The 17,045-nt window shown below is 44.8% G+C and overlaps 1 protein-coding gene across 1 annotated transcript in view; it reads right to left on the bottom strand.

Annotated features, from left to right (window-relative positions):
* Positions 1–17,045, bottom strand: part of LOC138284976 (baculoviral IAP repeat-containing protein 1-like) — a 796,353-nt gene that overhangs the window by 660,163 nt on the left and 119,145 nt on the right. The window contains exon 3 of the mRNA XM_069224352.1: positions 10,601–10,700. Within this exon, the coding sequence (XP_069080453.1) occupies positions 10,601–10,700 (100 nt within the window). The remainder of the gene's footprint in view (positions 1–10,600; positions 10,701–17,045) is intronic.

Here is a 17,045-nt window from a genome sequence, read left to right as displayed (position 1 = left end):
CTGGACTAAAGGACCAAGAAACTCCCATGAACAGCGGCCCTGTTCAAAACCAGCTACTTCTTTGCAAGAAAAGAAGCCACTTCCAAAGACTTCACGTTTCCAACCGGAAGCGTGAGACTTCACACTCTGCACCCGACGCCCCTGGCTCGAGATCCAGAGAACAAACACCTCAGGGAGGACTCCCCGGTGACTGCGAGCCCGTGAGTAACCAGAGACGACCGTACTGAGCCCCCACAGCAACGCTTGCAGAGAGAATCCAGAGGCTCTCCCTGACCGCGACTGCCTGTATCAAGGGACCCGAAGCCTGGAACAAACACTGCACCCGCAGCCCCCAGGACCTGAAGGAACCAAACTTCGACACAGTATTGACCCCCAGGCGACCCTCTGCCCAGCCCAGGTGGTGGCTGTCCCGAGAAGCCCCCCTGTGCCTGCCTGCACCGCTAGAGTGACCCCCGGGTCCCTCCATTGTTTCCTACCTGAAACCTGACGCCTGCTTTGCACACTGCACCTGGCCGCCTCTGTGCCGCTGAGGGTGTGTTTTGTGTGCCTACTTGTGTCCCCCCCAGTGCTCTACAAACCCCCCCTGGTCTGCCCCCAAGGACGCAGGTACTTACCTACTGGCAGACTGGAACCGGAGCACCCCTGTTCTCCATAGGCGCCTATGTGTTTTGGGGACCTCTTTGACCTCTGCACCTGACCGGCCCTGAGCTGCTGGTGTGGTAACTTTGGGGTTGCCTTGATCCCCAAACAGTGGGCTGCCTATGCCCCAGAACTGAGACTTGTAAGTGTTTTACTTACCTCCTAATCTAACCTTCACTTACCTCCCCCAGGAACTGTTGATTTTTGCACTGTGTCCACTTTGAAAATAGCTTATTGCCATTTTTACAAAGACTGTATATGATATTGCTTTTATTCAAAGTTCCTAAAGTATCTAAGTGAAGTACCTTACATTTAAAGTGTATACTGTAAATCTTGAACCTGTGGTTCTTCAAATAAACTAAGAAAATATATTTTTCAATATAAAAAACCTATTGGCCTGGAGTAAGTCTTTGAGTGTGTGTTCCTCATTTATTGCCTGTGTGTGTACAACAATTGCTTAAAACCACCCTCTGATAAGCCTACTGCTCGACCACACTACCACAAAATAGAGCATTAGAATTATCTAATTTTGCCACTATCTTACCTCTAATGGGAACCCTTGGACTCTGTGCACACTATGTCTCACTTTGAAATAGCATATACAGAGCCAACTTCCTACAGACACCTTCCCTTTTGTGAATGTGGATGCAAACATTTTCTAAGTGCAGGCAGTGGTCTGTTAAAAAATGAGAAAAAAAACTTGTCATTTTTAGGTTGCGTCTGTACAGCGCATGTGCTGTGCTTGTGAAATCTATTGTATTTAATATAAATCTTAAAAGGGGCTTACATATTGGCCTTGCTTTTCATTGGTGTGTGAATGTGTGCCGCTTACTTTTCCTCCATTCCTATTGGCTGTAGCATATTTCTGACATTTTCCAATGCTTGTTCTTCGTGTGTTTGCTCTTATCAGTGTCCCAAGGCCCAAGTACTGTTTTCATTTGCTTTTGTTTCTTTTTTTTTAACATTTTGCCTGCACACCACTTGCTTTGTTTGTCCTTTGCCCTCAATCTAATCTCTTCATGGCTACATGCATTTCAAGCGTGCTTGTTAATTTAATTTTTGTAATCTAAGATAGCACAAACTGTCAGAGCGCTTTACATGTGCACCAGTTGCGTTACAATAGGATACATTCCCAGGCATGAAGAGAATAATTCATTTGCAATAATTACTGAATATTGAGCCTCCTGCTGAAACTCGAACCTGGTTCCCCAGCTTCAGGATCAGCCGCTCTAATCCTTACATCACATTGTCTCTCCTCTCTGTGGACATTGAGTTCACCATATATGATGGCTGACATTCCTTTGGAATGCACAGTTAAAAAACATTTTAATTATGCATTCCAAAGCAGTGCTGGCCATCTTGTTTTTTTGTCCAGCTGGCACTTCACTTCTGATGCATGTTCATTCAGTTTTACCTTTAGAAAAGTAAGGGTCTGTATCTCAAATCCACCTGTGTTAGAAATGTGGTCTCTAGTTGGCAGTGGTTTGCACCCTGTCCAATCCAAGTAGGGACCCTCGCTCTAGTTAGGGTAAGAGAGTCAAACATCTAAGTTAACCCCTGCTCACCCCCTTGGTAGCTTGGCTCAAGCAGTCAGGTTTATCTCAGAGGCAATGTGTAAAGTATTTGTACACGCACACAGTAACACAGTGAAAACACCACAAAAGTTCTTCATGCCAGTTTAGAAAAATAGCAAATATCTATCTGATTAAAACAAGACCAAAACAACAAAAATCCAACATTCACAAGATACAAATGTTTAAAGATTAAGGCCCTCATTACAACCCTGGCGGTCAGTGATAAAGTGGCGTGATACCAACAACAGGCCGGAGGTAACCAAAATTATGACCACGGCAGAAACTGCTCAGATAGACAGCCACTTTAACACACCAACCGCCACAACGGAATCAACAAGCATCACGGCGGTAACCGGCAACAGCCAGGTGGAAGACAATGTACCGCCCACACTATTACGAACGGCCTATCCGCCACCTTTTCGGGGGCGGCACCAACGGCATCAAAAGCATGGCGGAAACACTGCACAGAAGTCAAAGTACTCACCTGTGGGGACTCAGGGAACAGCCATGACGCCGTGGAGCCCGAGCTGCACATATTTACGATGCTCGTCTACCTTCTGCGAAGCCGACCATGGTGATTACTGCTGCCTAGCACACAAGGGAGGGGGGAGGAAAAAGAGAGTGGCACACACACAGCAACACACACCCAACACCATACACACAACCAGATGCACAAACGTTACATATTCACCCCGTACCCCTCCGAAATAATGCAAGGACAAAATGATTTGAAGAAAGTCAGTGTAATACTATAAAATAACATGAATAAGTGCATCAAAGTACAAATGTATATACATATGTACAAATGTTGGGACCGGTGGGGTTTCTGCGTGTGACATCTTGTGCATGGGTGTGTTGTCCTCTTTGGTTGTGATTGTCCTGGCAGCTTTGCCTTGTGTGAGTAGTTATTTGGTGGGCTAGGTAATTCTCTCTAGTGTGCATGCTTTAGTGATGGGTGTCCATGCAGGTCTGTGATGGGGGTCTGTGCATTGGTGTTACATGCAGGGCTTGGCATTGGGAGGAGTGGGTTGTGACGGTGGGGTGTGTGTGTGAGGTGGTGGAGTGATGGGAGTGAGGGTAAGGGTGGTAGTTTGTGATGGCACTCAGGTAGGGGGGTGATAGTAATAGATATTTGGCTTACCAGAGTGCAGTCCTCCTACTCCTGCCAGGCCCTCAGGATGCATGATTGCCAAGACTTGCTCCTCCCATGTTGTTAGTTGTGGGGGAGGAGGTAGGGGTCCACCGCCAGTCCTCTGTACCGCTAGTTGGTGTCTTGCTTCAATGGAATGTACTCCCCCGTATGTCGTTCCACCTCTTCCTAATGTCATCCCTTGTTCTGGGGTGCTGTCCCACGGCGTTGACCCTGTCCACGATTCTCCGTCATAGCTCCATCTTCCTTGCAATGGATGTCTGCTGCACCTGTGATCTGAATAGCTGTGGCTCTACTCTGATGACTTCCTCCACCCTGACCCTTAGCTCCTCCTCTGAGAACCTGGGGTGTCGTTGTGGTGCCATGGATGTAGTGTGAGTGGTGTGGGTGAGGGTGTGTGGGGTGATGTGTTGGGGTGTGTGATGTAAGGTGCGTGGATCGTGTATAGGTGATGGTGGTGTGTGGCTGTGGTCTTGGCTGTGGTCTTGCTATCTCTCTTGTGGCAATTGATTTTAGTCGTAAACGGTTGTGGGTAATATTGGTGAGTGTTTTATAGTGGTGTGGGTGTGTGGGTGTGGTGTGTGTATGGGTGTCAGGTGTGTGTTATTCAAATTGTCCAATGTGGCGTTGTTTTGTTAGTGTTTGTGTATTTTGAGCACAGTGGTCTGTACCGCCAAAGGTTTAGCACCATTGAATGTCCGCAGTGGTGATTCATGGGTCATAATGTTGTGGGCGTAGTTCTGTTGGCGTAACAGTGTGGGTTTTGCTACCGCCAGTTTATCACTGACCTTTGGGCTGGCAGACCTGTGTGTGTGGCTGTATAGTGACGGATTGCTATGTGTGTGTCATAATATGGGTAGCAGTAATCTGCTGCGGCGGTGGTATGTTGGCGGCAGTCAGCATGGCGGTAAGCTGTACTTACCGCCAATGTCATAATGAGGGCCTAAAAGTCATATAGCGCATAGAAACACAATACGTCCAACTGGGGCTATCACGACATCTTGACGGAGTCATCTCTAACAGTCTGACACCACTTGTGAGGGAGTGTGGGATGGTCACAGAGTCGCACCGACCCGGTTACAGTACTTTGGAAAACAATGAGGAAACAAAGACATTGCACGGAGTTGGGGAGGTAAAGCATCGCTGGAGCCACTACGGAGTTGGTTCTTTACTGTCACCTGGGAACTTAGGCGTAAACTCCTTACATGGATTGTGAAGTGTTGGTTCCTTACAATTGCAGAGGAGGTGATGCACCATTGATGATGAAATGTAGGTTCCTTGCGACAAGGCGGGGTGGATGGATCCAGCAGGCCAAGACATGAAGCGTCGACTTCGGTGTGTTGCGATCACACCACCGGGCTGGCAGGTGCTGCGGCAGAGTCGGGTGCCATGGACATCGGTGACATGGTGCTCTGGACTCACTGTGTGGCGGGACATCAGAGGTGCTGTGGTAGTGTCGGGCTTGTGGTGGAGGTTGTGGTCATGGCACTCAGTGAGGAACACGGTTCCAGTGCAGGCAGTGGCATGGAGTTGGACAACTGCACCGGTCCCTAAGTCGTTCTGGAGGTCAATGCACTAGTTTATTCCTTGTTACACCAGAACTCACTCCTGAGGGCCCAGGGACTGAATTTGGCACCACTTGGCAAGTCAGGACTCACAGCAAGAGAGCCCAGGCACTGGCAGGTGAAGTCTTTGATGTCTCTTAGACTTCTTAAAATGAGGCAAGCTCAGACCAATCCATTGGAGAACCTCTGGAAGCAGGATGTAGAAAGCAAAGTCCAGTCCTTTCACTTCCAGGACAAAGCAGCAAGCAACAGGCCAGCACAGCAAAGCAACAGGCAGAGTGGCAGTCCCTCCTACAGCATCGAGCTCTTGTTCCTGGTTGAATGTCCTTAGTCAAAAAGGATTCCAACTATGGCCCTCATTATGACCTTGGCGGGCAGCTGAAGCCGCTCGCCAAGACCTGACCGCCGGGTGGCTGCCAATGTGGCCGCACTCCCACCGCAGTCATTTTGAGATCCTCGCTGGGCCCAGCGGGGATCTCGGCCGCAACACAGGACCCGGCTCCAAATGGAGCCGGCGGTGTTGCGGCCGTGCGACAGGTGCAATTGCACCCGTCGCGCTTTTCACTGTCTGCATAGCAGACAGTGAAAAGCTGCATGGGGCCATGTCAGGGAGCCCCTGCACTGCCCATGCCAGTAGCATGGGCAGTGCAGGGGCCCCCAGGGGCCCGTGACTCCCCGTACCGCCAGCCTTTTCCAGGCGGTTCAAACCACCAGGAAAAGGTGGGCGGTCGGGGACTCGTAATCCCCCTGGGCAGCGCTGCAAGCAGCGCTGCCCAGGCGGATTATCACCGCTGGGGCAAATGTGGCGGGAAACCGCCGGCCCTGGCGGTGCGACCGCGGCGCAACCGCCGCGGTCGTAATGACATTGGAAGCACCGCCAGCCTGTTGGCGGTGCTTCCGTCACAACAGCCCTGGCGGTCTTGGACCACCAGGGTTGTAATGACCGCCTATGTGTGTTCAGAGGGCCTGTACTTATACCCATTTCTGTCTTTGAAGTAGGCAAACATCAAAGAGAAGTCTTGTAGTGCACAAGACCCTGCCTTTGCCTGCCCTGGCCCCAGACACCCTCCAGGGGGTTGGAGACTGCTTTGTCTGAGGACAGGCAGAGCCCTATTGGGGTGCAAAGGTCAGCTTCTTCCACCACTGTAGCTCAGGAAGACCCATTAGCCTGGTGATGGGCCATCAGGCTATGCAGGGTACACCTCAACTCTTTTTGTGTGACTCTCTAGAATTAATACACAAACAGCCCAACTGTCATTCAAACATGTATTCAACAGACAGACAGAGGCACAGAATGGTTAAGCCAGAAAATGGCCACTTTCTAGAAGTGGCATCTTCAAACTCACAGTTCGAAAACCAACTTCACCAAAAGATATATTTTTAAATGGTGAATTCAAGGACCCAAACTCTATTTCTTTATCTGCTCCCAATGGGAAACTATGCTTCAAAGAAATGTTTAGGTAATCCTTATCTTACCTTATGGTAGAGATAGGCCTTGCAATAGTGAAAACCAAATTTAGCAGTATTTCACTATCAGGACATCTAAAGCACACCAGTACATGCCCTACCTTTTAAATACACTGCACCCTGCCAATGGGGCTGCCTTGGGCCTACTTTAGGAGTGACTTACAGGTAGTAAAAAGGAAGCTTCGGGCCTGGCAAAGGGGTGCACTTGCCAGGTCGAAATGGCACTTTAAAACTGCACACACAGCCACTGCAGTGGTAGGTCTGAGGCATGTTTGCGGGGCTACTTATGTTGGTGTCACAATCAGTGCTGCAAGCCCACTATTAGCATTTGATTTACAGGTCCTGGGCACACCTGGTGCCCTATACTAGGGACTTAGTAGTAAATCAAATATGCCAATCATGGATAAACTAATCACCAACACAATATACACAGAGAGCATATGCACTTTAGCACTGGTTAGCAGTGGTAAAGTGCCTGCAGTCATAAAGGAATCTGAAAAAATAGGAAGGAGAAGGCAAAATGTTTGGGGATAGTCCTGCAAAAAGGGCCAGGCCTAAAAATTGGTAAACAGTACCACAAACCAACTCATTTGGTAAATAATCACCAACCCCCTATGATGGATAGACAGGAAGAAGAATGTTGCAAATTGCAAGTTTACAGCAAGAGACACAGGGGGTCATTCTGACCCTGGCGGTCTTTGACCGCCAGGGCGGAGGACCGCGGGAGCACCGCCGACAGGCCGGCGGTGCTCCAATGGGGATTCCGACCGCGGCGGTAAAGCCGCGGTCGGACCGGCACCACTGGCGGGGTCCCGCCAGTGTACCGCGGCCCCATTGAATCCTCCGCGGCGGCGCAGCTTGCTGCACCGCCGCGGGGATTCCGACCCCCCCTACCGCCATCCAGATCCCGGCGGTCGGACCGCCGAGATCCGGATGGCGGTAGGGGGGGTCGCGGGGCCCCTGGGGGCCCCTGCAGTGCCCATGCCACTGGCATGGGCATTGCAGGGGCCCCCGTAAGAGGGCCCCTACATGTATTTCACTGTCTGCTGCGCAGACAGTGAAATACGCGACGGGTGCAACTGCACCCGTCGCACAGCTTCCACTCCGCCGGCTCGATTCCGAGCCGGCTTCATCGTGGAAGCCTCTTTCCCGCTGGGCTGGCGGGCGGTCTGAAGGCGACCGCCCGCCAGCCCAGCGGGAAAGTCAGAATTACCGCCGCGGTCTTTCGACCGCGGAACGGTAATCTGACGGCGGGACTTTGGCGGGCGGCCTCCGCCGCCCGCCAAGGTCAGAATGAGGGCCACAGTGTGGACATGGTACTCGCAGCTCAGGTGATTTCCAGCTTACAAGCAACATTCACAGATAGCAAAAGTGGCTTTCACCAAGCCCTGGTGATTCAATTATCTTGGGGGATTTTCAGTTAGCACAGGTGATTTACAGTTGGCATGGGGCATTCACACATATCATGGGTGATTTAGAAATCGCACATGGTATGCCCAGTTAGTGTGAGTGATTTACAGTTGCCAAGTGGATTTTGCAGACATTAATTGTGATTTACAGTTAACTCACAGTACTTAAAGTTAGGACGGGTGATTTACAGTAAGCTATGAGTATCCCCAGCTAGCAATGAGGATTTACAGTGAGCGTGGGGTAGCTAGTCATCATGGATGATTTACAGTAATCACATCAAGGTTACAGTTAGCATGTGTTATTCAAGCAAACAGCACTCATTTATTTGCATCTCTCTATTCGGAGTTAATGTGGTTGATTTACAGATAGCATGGGGTATTCACAGTTATATCGTTTGGTGATTCACATGTACCAGGGCTGTTCAGACCCGCCAATGATTATTTACAGTTCTTATAAGGTGTACACAGTAGGCAGGGCTGATGGACAGTAAGGACTGCCATTTTAAGTTAGCATATACATAGTTAATGCAAGGGATTAACAGTACATGGTCTTCATAGTTACCCCAGGTGATTCACATTTATAGGATATTTTTAGCATGGTTCATTAATTGGTGGTTGTATTCCCAGTCATTGGCGATTCACATTTAGCACACATTTTGCACATGATATAGCAGTTAGCATGGGTGATTTACAATTACAATGGATTACTGCGGTATAAAAAGGATGTACAACACGGATAACTCACAGTCATGGCTCGCGGGGATTCCTGGGGGCAGGGTGGCACTCGGGGTGGTGGGGTAATAATTAACTTAAAAAATAAAAAAATAAAATTAAAATAAATGAAAACCTTACCTCTGCTCCCACGTCACTCCTCTGCTGCACACAGGCACAGGCTCCCAGCCTGCCCTGCGGCAAATCCTGACGCTACTCAAAGCAGCATCATGATTGGCTGGGAGCGCCGAGCAAGGGCGCTTCCAGACAGACTTGGAGCCTGTACAGGCTCTCTCCAGCCCGAGACGGCCGCCATACACACATGCGCTCTTAGGGGAGTGCACAGTGCACTCCCCTCTGCTCGTCACCCCCAATGCCCCGCTGGTTCACAAGGAAGGGATAACAAACACAGCTTATTATCCCTTCCTTGTGAAAGGATTTGCAGTGGTTGCTGGTGGTGGTGGGGGGGATGACGCTTCTCCACCCATATGGAGGAGCCACCCCTGATAACTCATAATTTAAATAACTGAACGCAAGAGTAAATGGCGTTTAGTGAGGTTTAACCTAATTAAACACTTTATTTACAAACTATAGGCATAGCCCAGCATTGTCAGAGGTTTCCATCTAAATAGGCACAAGACAACTTGAATCTTGAAGTGTTAATTGGAGGGAAGGTGCAGGTGTAGAAGGTTATGAAGGTTATTCACATTGTGAGGACAAACCTATGTTACACTGCGATCTACCTGCATTCCCCATGATCATGTTAACCTCATCTAGTCATATACAAATCAATAGTTATTTACTGTTTAACCACATTAAACAGGCTTATCTGGTAACACCTGCTCACCAAGCTAAAACTTACAACAAAAAATGATTAATAATCACATAGGCGAAACCAATTTCATATACCAATGCTTGTTGTTTTTTAAATACATCCCATTTTCCTATGAGGAAAAAGGGATGCATTTAAAAAAAAAAATTGCTTTGTATAAAAAGCAATCACAGACATAGTATAGTGGCCTGCTGATCCCAGCAGGCCACCATCCCTGTGATTTCAGGCCATTCCCAATGGGTCACAAATTGCAACCTACTTCATGAACACTCATGAGGTAGGTCCATTAGCAAACCCGCTGGGAATCACTAAATGTGTCTGAGACACATTAGTATATCGCAGTTTGCGCCTTCATAATTGCGAGGCGCAAATCTTTGCAATTAGAAGGTTGTAAAATGTAATCTCTGTACATGTGGCCCCAAGTCCTTTTTTGTCACTACTGAGGTCAAATCTAAAATATACTCCGCATTTCATCCTGCTCTTTTAGGTTTCCCATTTGGTTAGGCTAGTGGCTTTTCAATTTAATCTTTTCTGAGGGTGGCACATCACTTAAGTTGTGCATGTGTTCAAGCTGAAACTAACAGTTTCCCTCTGTACCTGCTCTGCAGGTTTTACTTGCGGGCCACTGAAATTTGTGGTCAAGGCTGTCTTTGATTCTCAATTTTAGGGTGGTCAGTTACAATATCACATTCCTTGAAAGAGTAAGACACCTCAGGACAATTGCATGCCATTGCTGGTGGCAGCATTTTATTGTTGATTTCCCAATTATACCGAGGTGCCTCACTTCACTGGGAGGCTTGGTGGGGTGAGTGTTCAGGATGTCTCTTGGCATTCAACATGATGTCTACGCTGAGGTCTTTCAACTAAGCTGAATTTTCATATTAGGCATTTTGGAGAAACATGCCAATGAAGATTCTTCCCCCTTGGATTGTGTGCTTCAATATTTGCACATATATAAGTTCAAGTACTTATAATTGTGTTGTTCTCTCATAGTGAAATATACATTTTATGTTTGAAAACTCTCTTTACATTTTGTCTTCCATAAGTACAGCCCTACATAGTGCATCATCTGTCAAGGGCTCTGCCTCTGGGTGCCTAATCAATGGAGGCATCATTTATTCTACAACATAATTGAAAGCTTTTTTTCCACTTACAGAGGTGAAATAAGACAGCCGTAAAATACCCAGATCAAACAGAGAAAACAAATTAAAAAAATTAATCATTGCCTGATGGTACTGGATTTATCTACTTACTTTGGAAACCATTTTGCGTGCTCCTTCCAGGGGTCATCACCTTCCATCCAGTTCGCCAAGCAGCCGCCACAAGCGAAGCATTCCACCATATCCCGTTTACCTGCACAAGTGATAATATACAACATTACTTTAAGGTCCTTAAGCATTGTAATGCATAACATCTCTGAGAGCAGTGAAAAGACACCTTTTAAAATGTAGATGTTACTAACCATATTTTTGGTTGTACCAGTAGACCAGCAGCACCCATTATTTCGTACAAGATGGAACATTCTTCCCTAAAGGGCAGGTCTATAGGAAGCCTTAGAGCTCCCAATATGGGATACCTCCTGAAATGCATAGTGTGCTGCAAAATGAATATGACACACGCCAAAATGAATGTAATATGTGTCAAAATAAGTATGATATCTGACAGAGTGAATCTGACTTGAACCAAAACAAATATGAAACCTGGCACAGTGAATATGCTACTTAGTGAATAATATGAATAACACGCACTCCGAATTGAATAACGGATACACTGAAATATATATTAATCTTACTGAAATTGATAGTGCAATCACTGAAGCGAATACAATATTCATCAAAAAGAATGGGACACTGCCTAAAATGACCGACATATGCCAAGAGCAATATTACATACATTGAAAAGAATATGACAGATTGAAATGAATATAAGGTACTGAAATGAACAGATTATATTCTGAAAATATTATAATGCAAATAGTTGATAATAATTTAAAATACACTGAAATGAACATTACACATGTTGCAATGAATATGAACTGTTGAATGAATATTACCCGATTGCAATGATTATGAGATATACAGAAAAAGATGGAGATGATTTAAAATTAATATGGCTTGTTTTGAAATGAATATAAGCCCCACTGATTTGAATTTGATATGCCTTCAAATGAGCATGACTAAATCTAAAACTCTTATGCCATTTGTCAAAATGGATATGACATGCATTGAAATTAATATAATACATGTTCAAATGATTATGATATTTGTTAAAATGGATTAGTTGCATCTTAAAATTAATACGGGTGTTAATATGAATATGACATCGATTGAAGTAAATATAAGATTGATTGAAAGGAACATAACACATATTAAAATTAATATGACATGAGTTGAAATGAACATGAGCTTCATTGAAATTAATTTGACATGTTTTAAAATGAAGATGAGTAACATTGAAAAGAACATGACATTTATCAAAATGAATACGGCTTGCATTGAAAGCAATATGATACACATTGACATGATTATCATACTCGTTACAATGGATATGATTCATGTTAAGATTAATATGATGCGTTAATATAAATGAGACATCCACTGAAAGGAATGTAACATATACTCATGAATATGGCATGCATTGAAATAAATATGAGCCCCACTGAAATTAATTCAACATGCCTTCAACTGAACATAGGCAATGCTGAAATTAAAATGAAACTTGTCAAGATGAACATGTTATGATTTAAAATAATATAATACACATCAAAATGAATATTGGATATATTGAAATGAATGTGACCTATGTTGAAATAGATATGATCCATGTTAAACTTATTATGACAGGTGTTGAGGTGAATATGACATCCACTAAAATGAATATGACATTCATTGAAAGGAATATGACACATGTTAAGATGAACATGAACCACTTTGGAATGAATATGACAGCTGGTTAAATTAATATGGCCCACATCAAAATTAGTATGACATTCAATAACATAAATATGACACTTTTTTAAATGAATATGGAACTATAAGCCAGATTTACAAGAAAGTGGTGCATCGTTCCCGATGAGCCACTTTTCTTGCATGCCCCTACCGCCACCTAACAACACCATGACTGTGCCGTATTTACAATACGGCGCACCATGGCATACGTTAGGACAATAGCATCAAAATGTTAGACGCTATTGTGGTGCTTTGCTGCACTACCATCAAACATTTTGACGCTAGTGCAGCAAAGTGCAAGGAGGCCCATTGATTACTATGGGTGTGTCATTTTAATGCTTGCTCTGAGCAGGCAATAAAAATGATGCCAAAAATGGTGCAGTGAAATCTTGTAGATTTCACTGTGCCATTTTTGCGGGCCTCCTAACGTTGGAATGCCCCCCTTGCATACATTATGCCTGTTCAGGCATAATGTGGCGCAAGGGGTTGCAAAGTGGAGCAATCCATGCATTGCGCCACTTTGCTAATATGGCGTGGCAAAAATTGCCTCCTTGAGCCACATTAGCGTAAAGAAAATGACACTAATGTGGCGCAAGGAGGTACTTGGGCCTTGTAAATCTGTTCATGTGTGAGATAAATATGGCATTCTTTGAAATGAATAAAGCACATATCAAAATGCTCACAAGCAATGTTTAAATGAATATGACCCCTGTTTAAATGAATATGGCTTGCACAGAACTTATGTTGATTTGGTTTAAAATTAATTTCACATATTGAAATTAAAATTACATATTCTGAAACGATATGATATAGACTAAACCAAATTAACTAAAATAAATATAGCACACATTTAACAGAATATAAAACAAGGTACCAGCCTTTAACATGCATCCATTACATGCATCTCTTTACAACTCAGGCAAATATTTCTGTATTTGTCACACAGAACTTTATCATGCAGATAAGTATTTTTGTAAATAACATCATGTTTTATGTGCGCGTGGAAGTTAATGGAGCTAAGGGTGATTTTAGGGTTTAAAGGTGGGTAGACGTAAAGGGATGTAAGGATAATATTGGAGTTTAGAGGGGGTACAGGTAAAGGGAGGTAAGGGTGATTTTAGGGCTTAGGAAGTGGGTAGAGCTAAAAGGAGGTAAGGAATACAAAAAGGGATTATTTATGTGTGCACACACATATACATACCTATCTTTATTGTTTCAGGATTACAGTGCCCAATATATATTCTGCAAAAAAAGAAACAGGGAACTCTGAGTAGTTCCCAAGGTTAGGTGGCGAGCAGCTCCTTTCTTTGGGGCACCCTATAACACCACAACACTCCAAATCTGCCCACCTCAAATGTCCATTTTTCTAGCAACGTTTTTAAGCACAGGATTTGTACAGTTACATTCATGCCAAGCTAGAGAGTGACAAAGGGCCTGATTGAGATCCTGACAGATGAGTTATTCGGTCACAACAGTGACGGATATCCCATTCTCTGAAATATAAATTCTATCCAAGATCTCAATCAGGTCCTAAGTCTTTTGCCATTTTTACAGTGCACAGTCTTTATGCATAGGATTAGCTAGTTCCTTCCATGCTGAGATAAAAGATTACAAAAGCCTTTTACCATTCAAGTCACTGTATCGCCATTTTGAATTGGACATATATGAGCCTCACGCATCAGATCAAGCTCTAATAACAGTAAAGTACTCCAACATGATCAAAGATTTCTCCAACCTCTCAGCAGCAACAAACAACATTACCCCCTCACAGGAACTCTACAACAATCTTGCAAACCTTTTCTACAACACGATCACTAACATCTACAGAAACTTAAAACCCAAGTCCAAGGCCACCTACTTCTTCAAACAACACAAAAACCATGCTACTACCACATATATTTAACTAACTGAATAGAGCCAGCTTGCCTCACAGGACACTGCCTCCATCATGAACTCGGTTCACTCTGAGACCCCAGAGGAGTTGGGGTGGGTGGTGCTAGAGCTTTGATCCATGTGTCCTTTGAGACCTTGCCCCAGCTGTGGTGGAGTCCTGAGGCAGATTGGGGTCAGATGTCCGTGAGCTGGTGAGGTTGAAGTGAACAATAGAGTGGTTGGTTTAGGTGAGTGCTGTGGGGTGGTAGTCCTGATGCGGTCGCTGGAAGTGAAGATGGAGGTCTAGTGTGTGGACTACAGTGTGCATGATGTCATGGACAAGTTGGGTGAGTTTGATGTTGTTTATGCTGTTGAGGAGGTTGGTAGTGTTGATGTAATTGTGGTAGTCGAAATGGAAGTTGAGGTCACCTAGGAAATGGTAGTTGTTGGACTATATGCCAAGGGGGGGGCGATGAAGTTGCTGATGAAGTTGCAGAAGACAGGACGTGGTCCTGGAGGACGATAAATGACAAAATAATGCAGTAATACTATCACAAAATCTGCTGTATTATGCAGCATAATTTGCCTTTTCTTGCCACATAATTTAGTCAACTCTGCTGCACAATATGGCCCTCCTCTGCCGCATAATACTAGTGGCCCTGCGTATTATAGATCAACAGTCCAGCAGTGTCCCCCTTGCCCCAGAAATCCTTTCCACACATCAGGATGAAACCTCCAAAATATAGTAGCATTAATCACAGGAGAAATGGGGCCATAAGGGTTCTCTAGGTACCATTACATTTGCAGTGCTTGTCCAGTAACTAGTCTGTGTACACATTCCCATCATTTGCCCATCCCTACCCCATTCGCATGTTTGGCCCAAGCTTTAACTGGTTTTGATGCCATTAATATCATGAGTTAACAGATATTCTGGCACAGCCTGGGGAATGGTGGAATTGTAGAGTTCTAGTTGGTTTGTTGTAGTACATCATTTCATTCAACCAGGTCTTTACTGTGAGTATGTGATTCCTGCTCCACACACGACACATGCCTCTCCACATCCTTTACTCTTCATGTATACCCTCTTACTCCTCAACTCTCTCATCAGCCCTTATCCATTACTCATCATATTGGACTCCTGACTTGTTTTTCATACCTCAGCCCTTCCCTTCTTCTTCACTCCTAATTCTTTACACTTAGGGCCCGGTTCACATTTTAGGTGCAGAGAGAATGGTGGTACCGGTCAATGTATGCAGGGCCAACGGAATTTCAAAATTTGGCAGTGAGCACCTCTGTCAGTGTGACATGGTAATTTACTCTGTCACCCTGGTGGAGGACGGGCTGACCAGCAAATTCTATAGGAGGCCCTAAATGCCTTACTTCTTCCCCTACCCTCACTTCTCATCCCTCACCATCCATCAGCCGTCCTTTATTCCCCATGTATGTCATCTTTCACTTTTGAGTTTTAATAATTACTTCAAATCCCTCACTCTGCAACAATCTACTTCTTATGTTTCATCCCTCACCCCTCAGTTGTCCTTCCACACGCCTTATTCCAACATATTATCTCTCACTCCTCTTTTCTACTCACTCTACATCACTTATTTGTCGCACTTCATTCCTCACCCTTCCTATTCTCCTTTCTTCAACCAGCATTGCTAATACTTCCCCCTCTGAGAAATAAGCGAAATGGACAATGATAATAGCTTAAAATGTATATCACACTGAGCGTTTTAGGACATGCTGTCCCTTTCCATCTGATGCCTCAGTTCTCATTCCTCACTCATACCCTATTGATCTCACTCGTCTTTCTTTGCTTCTCATCATTTTTTAATCACATCATTCCTCATTATCATCCCTCACTCCCCAATGTTCAGCCATGATATTCTTAATTTCTCATTCGTCTGATACCTCACTTTTAATTACTCCTTCCTCTTGTCTCAATCATCAACCCTCACTTCTCATCCTTTCTCACATCCCCCACTCGCCTTCTTGCCTCCCTCACTCCTGATTCTCACCACTCAAACCTCAACCTTAGTTCCTCTTGCCTAATCCTTCACAATCTCACCCACTTTTCTCACTCCTCGTCCCTCATTCCACACTCTTCACCCCTGATTTCTTACTCAACATCCCTCAACTATCACTGCTCACCCCACTTCAATTCAGCAGTGTGAAGGGAACTGTACGAATGATGTTTCCTAAAATGTCCACACCCTGACCATATTAGGATATCCTCATCCCTCCCTCCTCATGACACAGATGTCAGTCTATACATTATATTTCTCACCAATCACCCCTCACTGTTTCTTCATTCTACATCCCTCACTACAGCCTTTCCAATCAACATTCGGTCCTCACACTTCTTCACTGATTCCTTATTTCTTATCTCTCACGCCTTATCCATCATTCTCCATTCTTCATCCTTCAAATGCATAGTATCTAATTTGTTTTAAGACACCCTCATTGCTCGCTCATCACCCCTCAGTCCTCACCTCTCATTCTTCAGCCCTCATCCCTCATCTGTCATTCCTCCCTCCTCACTCCTCATCTACCACTCTCATTCCTCATAACCCATCTTTCATTTCTTACCTCAAACTTCCTTTGTCTTCTTGACTCTTGGATCACCCCTCGTTCATCAAACCTCCGTTCTTAACACTCAATTTCCATTTATCACCCCTCAATTCTTATTTATCAATCCTAATTCCTCACTTCTAATCATGTATCCCACCCTCTTCTACTCTCACATGTCAAAGATCACTATTCATCTCTCATTCCTCATCTATCACTCCACATTCTTTTATTTTTTACCTCTCTATTGTTTATCCCTTACTCAACATTCTCATCTCCAATCTTCATATCTCATTCTTCATTTCTCATT

Source organism: Pleurodeles waltl, chromosome 1_1 (assembly GCF_031143425.1).
Source record: "Pleurodeles waltl isolate 20211129_DDA chromosome 1_1, aPleWal1.hap1.20221129, whole genome shotgun sequence".
Lineage (NCBI taxonomy): Eukaryota > Metazoa > Chordata > Amphibia > Caudata > Salamandridae > Pleurodeles > Pleurodeles waltl.
This window is presented reverse-complemented; position numbering and strand designations above follow the sequence as displayed.